Genomic DNA, 12,601 nt, shown 5'->3' on the forward strand with positions numbered 1-12,601 from the left:
GACAACATTTTAACTTAAGACTATGGCATCTTGAAGGACAAATGAGGCAAAAATATTTCACAGGATGTGTGATCATAAAGTGATTCATTTGGCAGCGGCAAAACAAGGCCACCCCAGGTGCTATTAACAATTCATGCATTTCAACAATTTCCAGAAGCAATTTGATAAATGACCCAGGAAAAACGCAGATCACCAGCAGGTGCTACTCAGAATAGTTTCCCTCTGGCGGGGCTGAGTGAGCATTCCTCCAAGAATGTTCTTAATGAGGCAGTGATGGCACTAATCAGCCATCCCTGGCTCTGTAATATCTCCCTGAGCACTGGAGCTACTTTCCAATAAATGAGTTTGTTCAAATGTCCCCTACCTCTGCACAGAGCATATTAGCAGGAGTTGCATATCTTCAGTTCTTTAGCTCACTTAACAAATATTATTGATGAAATAAAGCAGCTTCAGGTGTGACTTAGCGCTAACACAGCAAAAGGAGAAACCAGAACATAATTTTCAGTAGGATCATGGCAGGCAAGTGAAAATCAGACATCTGTATCAAGAATAAAAACACACACACACACACACACACACACATGTGCATTATACTTTACAAATCTTTCATATATCCTTAGTTTATTTGATCCTCACATCAAACTAGTGAGGTGGTTTTATGGCCTGTCTATAGTACAGATGAGGAAACTGTGCTTTAAAGATTCCATTGGGTTATCTAAGGTCACTGCTGAATATAAATCACCTTCTCCATTTTCCAATAGTAGTACACTTTGGAGGTAGTGTGCTATGTGGGCAGTTAAACAAGACACAATGGGATGGTGCTTTGGGAAGGACCTCCTTTAGGCTTGGTTCAGTTTGTGCTCCAGGAAATGGAGAGGTGTGCAGATAGGAGAATGCATTTCTATCATGGCGCCACAAGGTGGCAGTAAAGGCCACCACTAGAGACTAGTGCTTGCCACTAGAGTGACTAGACACTTGGTTTCAAGTGGTCAACAGGAAGGAGAAAAGAAGCAAAGCAATTCTATTCTTTCCAAGTTAGAAAAGGGTGAGAGTGTGAGTGTTCAAGCACGTGAGTGCATGCCTGTGTTCACAGGGCAGAGGAACTGAAAATTGAATAGAACTGTTACTGCACTCTGTGCACTGTTCAATACCACTGGTAGGTAGCACCAGAGTGAAAGAAAGACCTTTATATCTGGCATTTCGATATATACTGTGTTCTCCTAGCCCAGTGGTCAGCAAACTCATTAGTCAACAGAGCCAAATATCAACAGTACAATGATTAAAATTTCTTTTGAGAGCCAAATTTTTAAAACTTAAACTATATAGGTAGATACATTGTTATTAACTTCATTAGGGTACGTGGTATTTTGTGGAAGAGCCACACTCAAGAGGCCAAAGAGCCACATGTGGCTCATGAGCTGCAGTTTGCAGACCACTGTCCTAGCCCATACTGCAATCCCACTCATGAATTATGGATGTCCAGTTAGGTACTGCATGATGTCCAAGATTATCATTGTCATTCAGTGAAAAAGTGCGTGTTCCCTCAGGAGGAAAAGTGAATTTGGTATACCTTATGGCTCCTCAAGTGCATTCTACCCAGGAGCTGGCAGAGAAGAACAACTTGCATTATCATGTGGGTAAAAGAACTCAATAGTTGAAGGAATTCAAGAAACCTTTGAAACATTGCTAGAGGTGAGTTGCACATTTTGGTATTGGAGTTCTCGATTAGAACATTTCATATCAGAAAATATATATCACTTGGAAATAAAGAGTTGGAGTCCATGTTTTCCACGAGATGATGTTTAGATTCATCCTAAATCTTCTGAAAGGTAGCAAAAATGTTCCGTGTGTCCATTGTTAGCGACTCTGCGGATACCCCCACCCCATTTCTGAAACCGAAGTTCCCGTCAATTTGAAGCGTGTTCTCCTTGAGGGGACACCTTCTCCATCGGAGGCAGCTGCTTCTCTTCTGGCACCGAGGGCAGGTCAGGTGCTTTCGGCCCGCACCTGGCAACCGTGAAGCGACTCATGTGAAGAGCTTCCTCGTACCCTGGGAGGGTGTCCACGGCGGAGGGCAGCTGGCCCAGGGGGCTGTGGGAGTGGGCCACCGCCAGGATTCTCCGAGCCGCAGGGCCGAACACTGACTGCAGGGCTGGCGAGGGGAGGAGCAATAGAGCTAAAGTAAATGTGACATCCTCAGAAGTCAGACTTACAACACTCCAAATTTCCCTCTGCCTCACATCTGACCAAACTCTCTGTCAACTCTGTTGTTATGAAATGTTATGAAAACCCCGTGAAGCTCATTTAGAAACCAACTTCACTTTCCGCTAAAAGACCCTGACTTCTCTGGTGCCCTCGGATAATCTAAATTGGGTTCCCATATCCCACCGTCGTTGGCAGGTTTTGAACCCTTTAGACCAGAGGTTCCCAAACTTGTTTGTGCCGTAGACCCCTTGCCATGTTTTTCGGTTTTGGGTAGACCCCCTACTTACCTGATATTGATTTTTTTGTAAATTTCTAACTGTAGTGAAGTTTAGTGTTAAAAACTTGAAATAAAAACACATGTTAAGTTTTATATAGTTATTTATTGAATTTAAATTAAAACTACTCAAAATAAAATTTTGTATCTGTTATATAAAATATACGTAACAAAATTTAATAAAAAATAATGTACCTACTTTTCTCCGGCATTCTCAAATAAAATAACACTGATTCACTATAATTTGTATGATAAACTACCAGTTTATATTTTTTTAAATGTTTTCTCAGCACTTTCCTATTCAAGATTCAGGAAACGAATGAACATATTTTTCTCACATTCATATTTATAGAGTGACGAATTGAACAAGTCGGTGCAAGTTCGCGAAGCTTTGAGACAAAAATTGGCAAGAATGTTTACTGCGCGTATGCTTGTAACAAGATGATACTGGTATATCATTATGTGCAGGTTTTTATCCTACAACTTGCACAATTTTATAAACATATATAATAAATTTTTTACTTCATAGGTACTTTTATAAATAATTTATATGTTTTTATATTATAAGATAATATGATGTAAGTAAATAGGTACTATCAGTGTATGTTGAGATCCACTATCGTGGACCCCCATTTTCATTTCATGGACCCCCAAATTTTTTTTTTCGCTGACGTAGACCCCTTGCAGGTTGTCATAGACCTCTGGGGGTCGATATAGACCACTTTGGGAATCACTGCTTTAGACCGACCTACTGATGTTGCAAGCTCCTTAGGAATACTTATTTCTGTCTTATTTATCTTTTCTCAAAATGATTGGGTGGGGGCAGGAAAGGTGAGCAACAACACACCGCATTGTGCTCTTTGCAAAATAAAAATCACCGTGTTTTACCACCTGTCCTTCTGCCTGGTATTCGCACTCCAACTTTAGTAAATACTATCCTATAAAGAAGAGAACAGAAGAAAATGGAGGGGCTCATACTTTGTGTATCACGATTTGGAGAATAGATCCCATCTGCGGTAGACAGTGCGATAGATACGAGCAAGCGTGTTGGGCCAGGTCGAGAAGGTCACGTGGGTGTAAAGCCCCAGGTGCCCAGCAAAACTGGGAAAACAAGCACCTCACCCCCAGGGTACATTTCCTCCCCTTGCATCTCTCTGATCCTGCCCTTCAGACCCCTGCAGGTCAGACTGACCTCTCCTCTCTTGGCATGTTGCTAGTTATGTGGGTTAGGACTCCCCCTCCCCCCTTTCATAGAGGGAGAACAAAGAAGGGAGCCGGAGAATAGCCCTGAAGCAGTAAGCTCCATGACAGAGTTTTGATCAGCATAAAACACACCTAGGCCTCAGCTGTGATTCAGCCCCAAGCCCAGAAATGCAGCAGAACCAGACAGGAGGCGCCAGGGCTGACATCATCAGGACCAAGTGCATTGACTTATGACCCCTCTCCCCTCCAACCCCTCCCCTTCACTGGTACCAACCAATCAGAGGAGTCTAGGACCCCGAAAGAACACTTCTGAAAAACTGACGAATATGCTATTGAGATCGTCCCCTGAGACCTCCGGAGACATACCCTCAGGAGAGGCTCAGAGCCGCTCTCTATGGAGCATCCTGGGCCTGTCCCCACCCCCTCCCCTAGGTGAGGTCTCCATGCCTCTCTCTTATCCTAAGCAACAAGGGTCCTTCTTTTGCCTCTGTGACACTTGTTTCCCGAACCCATTTCTTCTACAGATCACTTCCTCTACCTCTACCTCTATGACTTTTGTTTTTAATCCCCCCACCCTTTTGTTGTTGTTGTTTCTTTCTTTTTCTGACTTTCTAAATAAACTTTCTCTTATAAAGAAAAAATGCAAAAAGACTTGGAGAATAAATAACGGAAAGTACACATGACAAATGTCTCTTAATATATAAACATTCTAGATAGAACATGTGGTTTTTTACAAAATCCAAGACTTTTTGTTGTTGTTCCTCCTCACCTGAAGCAATTTTTTTTCCATTGCTTTTTAAAGAGAGTGGAATGGAGAGGGAAGGACAGAGAGACAGAGACACACAGCCAAACTAGCGAGGGCCCGAGACATTTTTGAAAAAGGCGCATGCTTAGAGCTTACACCAGTTTTATTCATCTCCGCTATTTATGAATTAGGTAATAATTCTCACAAAACGTTTCCAGTGTCATCTTCAGCATCTCATCTCTTCCTGCGCTCTCTCCTCAGACAAGAACCACGTTTGCGAATACAGTGCTGCTGCTGACAGCACAGGCCACCGCATCACCAATGGCTTGTGGCCATTAAATCTACTCTGAGTTACAGCTTCTTTGCTATCCAGCCAGCTGCATTCACACCCTTGTACCATCCTGACCGCGTGTTTTAACCCGGCTCCCTTCCCATGTCAACAGCCAGCGTACTCACAGGTGATGGTGCTCTGCAGAGTGCTATCGTGGTCAAACGCGATGACTGTCACTTCGTAAGGTGGCCGGCCCTCCTCTTCCCCGTTTTGCTGGCGGCTCAGGCAGCAGCGGAAGCACACCGAGGTCAGGCCGCACAGGAGGAGCAGGGCGCCAATGACCACCAGCAACCTGCCGGGGCCCCCCAGCACCGACAGCTCTGGGATCTGCCTCCTTTCCTAACGCTGGCCTCCTCAGCCTCCCACGTCTGCACTAGGATTCTTGTGTGGATCTTAGATGTTAATTACAAGATATTAATTCCAGGGCTTTCACTTCACATATTACCCTTCTTTCCTTTGTCAGCAGGACAGAGTCAATTTGTTAGAAAATGAGCCAGAGGTTTAATGTGATTTGGAGGGGATTTGGAGGGGCTGCTTTTTACCTTCCTGAAGTAGGCTATGGTAGAGCTATGGTAGAGCTATGGTAGAGCTGATTTATTTCACTTAGCGTAATGTTGATGTTGGCCGGGAAGGTGGTATTGAAATAGGAAATCCTGGCGCATTGTCACACAGGGTGGTGATGAAGTAGAGAAACTACTCCGTGCGACTGGCTTATTTCACTTAGCGTAATGTAGGCTATGGTAGAGCTGATCTGAGAATGTGGACAATGATCTGTTGATGTTGGCCGGGAAGGTGGTATTGAAATAGGAAATCCTGGCGCATTGTCACACAGGGTGGTGATGAAGTAGAGAAACTACTCCGTGCGATGGTATGCAAGTAAGTAGGCTGGTGGTCTCACATACTCCCCCCCCCCCCATTGTCAAATATATTTAAACTAAGAAACAAACAATAGCAGTGGTTATTACAGCTGAAACTTACCATATATACCAGAGATGTACCCAATCTGTGGTCAGGCAACTATGAAGAAAGAATAAAGTGTTTGCAATAAAAATATAGTCAATTCATGTTATGATTCCAGAATCAAAACAATGAGTTACAATAATAGGTTCCCTTGTTATGATAAAAGCATCCCAGGCTACATTAACTCCCGTGTAACCAGCTAAATCTATTGTGTAATGGGAGGCTTTAGATAGTTTTATACGACAAATGGCAGTATGTAAATCATTTTGTAAATCATTAAAAGATAGACGAAAGTAAGTGCTCATGAATTAGTATTCATAGAAGAGGTAGCCCTGACTATTGAAAATCGTTACGATGACAGTTACCGAGAAAGGACTTCCAATGCCAGTTTAAAAGAGTCTGACCCTGGCCATCGTGGCTCAAAGGTTGAGCATAGACCTATGAACCAGGAGGTCCCGGTTTGATTCCCAGTCAGGGCACATGCCCAAGTTGCAGGCTGGATACCCAGTGTGGGGCATGCAGGAGGCAGCCAATCAGAGATTCTCTCTCATCATCGATGCTTCTATCTTTCTGTCCCTCTCCCTTCCCCTCTGGAATCAATAAATATATTTTTAAATAGTTTGAAAGTTAACATTTGTATACATTTGAGATTAATAAAATTTGGACATAAAGAAAATTTCGGTTAAAAGCATGAAAGCAATACAAGGAAATTTGTAATCTATGTATTGCAAGTTGTTGCAGGAAGGGACACCATAAAAACTCCCATTATAAAAAGGGCCCTACATTTTCACACCCAGAATCAAAATATGATATACATGATGGCTGAGGCCAAACAAAGTGGGGAAAATGTAGAAACCAAATTCATCATGGTGAAAGCTAATTAAATATTCTGAATTAACTGGGACAGTTATACATTTTCTCTATTGGGATAAAAATATAGATTGCATGAGAGAAGGGGCATGAGATAAGGCTCTGGAATGGGAAGGGGAAGTGAAGGAAAATGTTTATCTTTAAAGACAAGTAAATTTAATATTACTTTCTGATATATTCATCTATTGAAATGCACACTCTATCCTTTCTGTGGTTTCGCGATTGTGGAACTTACCATTGGCATTTTCACTGAACAATGTCTCCTCCACATTTTCTCACATCTCCCCACCCCTTTTCTCCTATTGTGTTCATCAGTTTATTTTGCTCTTTAGATTCCACATATACGTTCCATCATGTGATATTTGTCTTTCTCTGACTGGCTTATTTCACTTAGCGTAATAATCTCCATTTGAACATTCCCCTTTTGTTCAGAGCCCTTTATAGTTCTACGTTGCAATTCTGATTCTACTAAAATGACTCTTCCTATGCTGATGTCTAAAACCTCAGAGAGAATGTGAAAGTAACCAGGGCCATCACCATTTCCCTTGGGTGTAACATATTTGTTATTGAGAAACAATTCCCATGGCTAAATATGTGTTTTCCTTCAGTCTGAGCAAATCTTTGATAGAAACTGTCATTGATTTTTTTACTAGTTTACCTCTAAGTGGAATGAATCTTTTCCTTTTTTATCTTTATATCCTTTGTGTCTACATGAGACCTAACTGTGATAAGTTTAGATTAAGGGGTAATTATCTCAAAGTAATAGCTAAATAAAGGCTGCAATAAATATTAACATGCCCTAAAACAGTGGTTCTCAACCTTTCTAATGCTGTGACCCTTTAATACAGTTCCTCATGTTGTGGTGACCCCCAACCATAAAATTATTTTTGTTGCTACTTCATAACTGTAATTTTGCTACTGTTATGAATCATAATGTAAATATCTGTGTTTTCTGATGGTCTTAGGTGAACTCCTGTGAAAGGGTTGTTCAACCCCCAAAGAGGCTGTGACCCACAGGATGAGAACCGCTGCCCTAAAAAATAAAATACTCCAGGTTTGAAGCAGTGATGTACCTTTGGAAATCACCCACACATATCTGCCTGTGACTAAGATATTGAATCTAGTCTGTCTCTGTGAGTCACTAAAAATCATGAGTCACTAAAACTCTACTTCAAATCTCTATGACTGCAAAAACTGAGATGATTAAGTTGGCTGATTTTAAGACTGGCTTTGGGGAAAATGCTGTCAGCAGTGTTATTCTGGATGACAGAAATGCATGTCTTTTTTTTTTTTTTTTTTTTTTTTTTTTTTTTTGGATAACCCATCTGTGGGCTAAGTGCCCATTTAAGTAGAAATAAGGGAAGTCACAGATATCTGATGACATTTTGACCTTCTGTGTATTGATGTTTTTGTCTGTCTCTCCTTCCTCCGCAGTTGGACTCCCACATACTTACTGTTCAGGACTGACACAGTTCTCCTCACATCTTGCCCAAGGAAGCTGCGGGAAGGGAAATAGTCTCAGACAGGGAAATTGTCTGGTCTTCTCTGCCCACCCATCTATGACTGCTATGTTAGATTGGTTGGTGAGAGCAGGGTAAACGTGAGGACAGGGTCATAGGGTCAACCATGGTTCGGGCTTTTTGTTTTCGTCTTCCCTATACCCATTCAATTACTACACTCGAGGGGGGAGAACCTGGAAGAACAAACACCTAATCTGTTTGTTTTTTTTTCTTATGGTGGTGGCTGAGCATCACTGCCTTCTGGATAAGAGGCGGCATTTATACCAATTCGTTTTTCCTAGAAATTTCCTGACCTGTCCCTCAGGATATTGTGACTGTCTCCCCAACTCTTTCCCAATCCAAAATGAATTCTGCCCCACTGCTCTTTTTCATTCTCTTGGTACATTCACAACTTTCTTTAAAAATATATATATATTTTATTGACTTTTTACAGAGAAAAAGAGAGAGGGATAGAGAGTTAGAAACATCGATGAGAGAGAGGCATCGATCAGCTGCCTCTTGCCCACCCCCTACTGGGGATGTGCCCACAACCAAGCTACATGCCCTTGACCGGAATCGAACCAGGAACCTTTCAGTCCTCAGGCCGACGCTCTATCCACTGAGCCAAACCTGTTTTGGCCGTTCACAACTTTCCATTCAAGAGAAGAAGAAGAGGAAGGGGAGGAAACTTATTGAGTAGCTATTATATGCCAGTGAGGTGGCTAGTAATTTTTAATATTTCTTAACATTTCATCATGATAACCATGTAGGTGGATATATTTAACCTTATTTTAAATAGTTAAGGATCTAAGGCATAGGGTTTGAAGTAACATGACCAACAGCACACACTTCTTGATGAGGCCATAACTCAAATGAAACCCAAATGAACCAGGGGCAAGTCTGCTCTAACAGCTTCGTGGCATTGTTAGCCAGTCCCTTCCACTCCTTGTAAAGAAAGAAACTTCCACTCCTTCTCCTACCTTGCATTTTGGCTGACTTTCTCCTTCAAAAACCTCTCTAGGTAAACGTTTGTTCTAGAAACTTGCTTTCTTCCAATAACTTGAAAGACTTGGTATTTCAGGAAAGCAACAACAAACACAAAAAGGCCCTCTAAAAAGGGACAGAGATTTACATTTACTTGGGGTTTTATGGGACAGGGATGGGGGGGTAAGGGTTAGGGGGTGGGGGAGGGGAGCACACACATACTCCTAATGCATCAGGAAAGGGTTTTGTAAAAGATTTGCCGAAACCGGTTTGGCTCAGTGGTAGAGCGTCGGTTTGCAGACTGAAAGGTCCCAGGTTAGATGCTGGTCAGGGGCATGTACGTTGGTTATGGGCACATCCCCGGTGGGGGGTGTGCAAGAGGCAGCTGGTCAGTGTTTCTCTCTCATTGACGTTTCTAGCTCTCTATCTCTCTCCCTTCCTCCCTGTAAAAAATCAATTATATATATATATATATATATATATATATATATATATATATATATGATCTAACAGCTGCCTTCTGCTGATAACGTTTGCGACACTTCTGGTTTTGTTTCCATTTCAAATAGTTGACCACTAAGGATGACAGAGTGTGCGTTTCTTCAACCCGGTTTGGGTACTTTTGTTTCATTTTCTTGAATAAAGGCTAGAAACTCCTGAAGTTCTCAGCAGATAAAATGCCTCTTTCAGGCCTGTTGTAAAAAGAGAAGAAAAAGAGAAAAGAAGGGAAGGGAAGGTCAAGGGAGAGAAGAAGAAGCAAAAAATGAAAATACAAGAAAAAGAAAAGGAAATGGATTTTCAGACATTAATTTAATTGTGATACAGGAAGCAAAATAGACAGCCCATGCCCTGCTAGAAGTGGTACAGGAACCTGATGGTAGGCAGTTTCTTCATTTGCCCTCCTTAACGGATTTCAAAGCTGGGTAAACTTCCCCTTGATAACTGTTCAGAATCCCTTAGACCAGTGACCCCTCTCCCAGCTAAATCAGTTACTCGGGGGCTTCTGAATTTCAGTGGGGAGAAAAATGAAAGATCCAAAGTATTTTTTAAAGAGTTTTCCTTCTTTTAACTTATTTCTGATTTGGAGGCCCCTTTAAACTCCAAGAATGATATTAGGGCTGATATGGGAAAGTCCTTCTAGGAGAATTACATGCCTAGTTTTGACCATTTGCTTGGGCATTTGAGGGATGAGTGATAAGATGTTAAAAGAGAGAAATATGCACACAGGAGAGGTATTTCTAAATTGCCACACATATCTGCCTTGTATCTACGGCCGCCCTAATGTCTGTCCCCTATTTCACTGATGCTGTCATTCGTCACACCTGCTCTATGTCACCCTACAACACAAAGGAAACATTCTAGTTATTCATTTGCCACTGCCCCTTTGGTCTTCCCCCCTCATTCGTTTCCCCCCAGATTCTTCTGAGAGATGGTTTATCCAAGAAACAAAAAACAAAAGCCTTATTCCTGGGTTTTCCCAACTTACCTGGATGAAATACACCAGGGTCGAGGCCAACACGGTGTGGACTCTCAGTCTCCTGGGGCTGAACTCCTGGGTCTCCGGGATCACGCCCTGGGTGTCGGTTCCCTCCTTCCCGTGTTCTGCTGCGTCCTGTCCGTGCTCTGTACCTTGTCTGACTTCTTGACCTGGAGGACTTAGGAGAGAAACTGTTCTTAGCAATAAATCACTGTTTCCTTTTCTCTCTGTCTCTCTTCGTGTTCCCCTGGGCTTTTTATTTTCTGTGGTCTTTCCCTTCCCGTTCATCCTGGCTTTTTTCTCTTTTCTATTCCTGGTTTTAGGGTTTCCACATTGGCTTCCCTTTGTCTTTTCTTTCCTTCCGCTATTAATCCTTCTCTAGATGCCTTTAGCTTCCTCCCACTGCCCCCAGGAGAAAGACGTCGGACGAGGACACATCAGTCCTCGGAATTAGGAATTCTTCTAGGCAGTGATGAGAAACTTGACTTGGAGGAGGATCAAAGAGAGATGGCTCTTCTCCATCAGAAAGGAAGTGACACTCTTGGTTCTTCACCACAGCACACCAGGTGGCTGTTGAAGGTTGAAAGTCACCCTGCCAAGCTCCATCCACTCGCCCTCCACGTGATTAGGCCTCCTCTCTCGTTCTTTGAAACCCTCCCCTTCCCTATGTTGATAATCAACCCTCCTGGTTCTGGATCATTTATTCCTCACTATTGGAGGAGGACTGAGAGGTTGCCAAATGAACTGGAAAGCCATCCCATCTTTGGAGAAAGCAGATTTGGAGATTAGAATTTCTGGGTCATGTCCATTAAATTCCTGTCCACACTGACTTCAATTCCCATTGAAATAAATAGTCAGTCAGACAGACTTAAAAAACAAACTGGGTTCCAAAACTACTTCTCTCTCTCCCTCTCTCTCTCTCTCTCTCTCTCTCTCTCTCTCTCTCTCTCTCTCTCTCTCTCTCTCTCTCTCTCTCTCTCTCTCTCTCTCTCTCTCTCTCTCTCTCTCTCTCTCTCTCTCTCTCATAAAATCTTAGGTAAAAGTAAAAATAAACACATATGGAAAAAAACATAGACTATTTGTAAAGAAACGTATCTACAGGAACAAGTGAATACTGTTTACATGAGTTATACTTAAGTTGGTATTCACTTACATTAAAAAAGTATTTCATAAAAACATTAGACATTAGTTTATGTATCTATTTCATAAGAAATGAGTAAAACCAACTTTCAGACCCTTTCTAACTCTGAAAGTCTGACTTTATTGAGTGATTGTTCAGGGGAACTGTTGAGAAGGATTGAGTCCAAGAGCCCTCATACCACGTGACAATGTGATATAAGCGTGGAGAATATAAACTTATTCTTTTTTTAGCTGAGGAAATCAGTGAGATAAAAGTCTCATATGACACTGATGATTCAAAACTAGTCAGTTCCAAAATTAAATCAGCAGTACCTCTTTTTGGTGTTAGGATGAACAGTATTTTCCAAATTTCAGTGAAAAGCTTGGCCAGGTAGGATGGGAACAAAAGAGCAGGACTCTAATCCAGGCCCTCCACTGAGTTATTAAGTTGTTTCCCCAGTCCTTAATTTTCTCATTCATATAGGGTATCCCCCAAAAAAATGTATACACATACTTTAAATAATTAAAAAGGCAGTGTTTATTAAAAGACATTTCATTTTCAAAATTAAATTATCAGCTGATAAAGTGTATACAGTATACATTTTTTTAGGGGGCAGGGGGGGGCAACCTATATAATAGGAGTGGAATATCCACTTTGCCTGACCCAGATCTTGTTTCATGGAGAAAATACAATCAGAGAGACGAAGGCATTTTGATTATATTTCTTTCCATGAACATGGGTAACACCATTAACCCTTTATTTATCTCTTTTTTTTTTAAATAGAGAAAACACTCTTTTTTAAAAATATGTTTTTATTGGTTTTAGAGAGAGGGGAAAGGAAAGGCAGAGAGAAACATTGATCGGCTGCCTCCTACACACTCCCTATTAGGGATCAAGCCGGCAAACTGTGCATGTGCCTTGACTGGAAACCTC

The 12,601-nt window shown here is 41.8% G+C and overlaps 1 protein-coding gene across 1 annotated transcript; it reads right to left on the minus strand.

Moving 5' to 3' along the window:
- Positions 1-68: 68 nt before the first annotated feature.
- On the minus strand, positions 69-11,189 carry TMEM52B (transmembrane protein 52B). Its single transcript, XM_084876449.1, has 5 exons — positions 10,558-11,189; positions 8,043-8,086; positions 5,737-5,775; positions 4,884-5,050; positions 69-2,152 (listed from the first exon to the last, which is right to left on the minus strand). The coding sequence occupies exons 1-5, from the start codon at positions 10,834-10,836 to the stop codon at positions 1,908-1,910; spliced, it is 774 nt and encodes a 257-aa protein (XP_084732575.1). The 5' UTR covers positions 10,837-11,189; the 3' UTR covers positions 69-1,907.
- Positions 11,190-12,601: the final 1,412 nt, after the last annotated feature.

The sequence above is a fragment of the Pipistrellus hanaki genome (genome assembly GCF_964339955.1).
Source record: "Pipistrellus hanaki genome assembly, chromosome: 3".
NCBI lineage: Eukaryota > Metazoa > Chordata > Mammalia > Chiroptera > Vespertilionidae > Pipistrellus > Pipistrellus hanaki.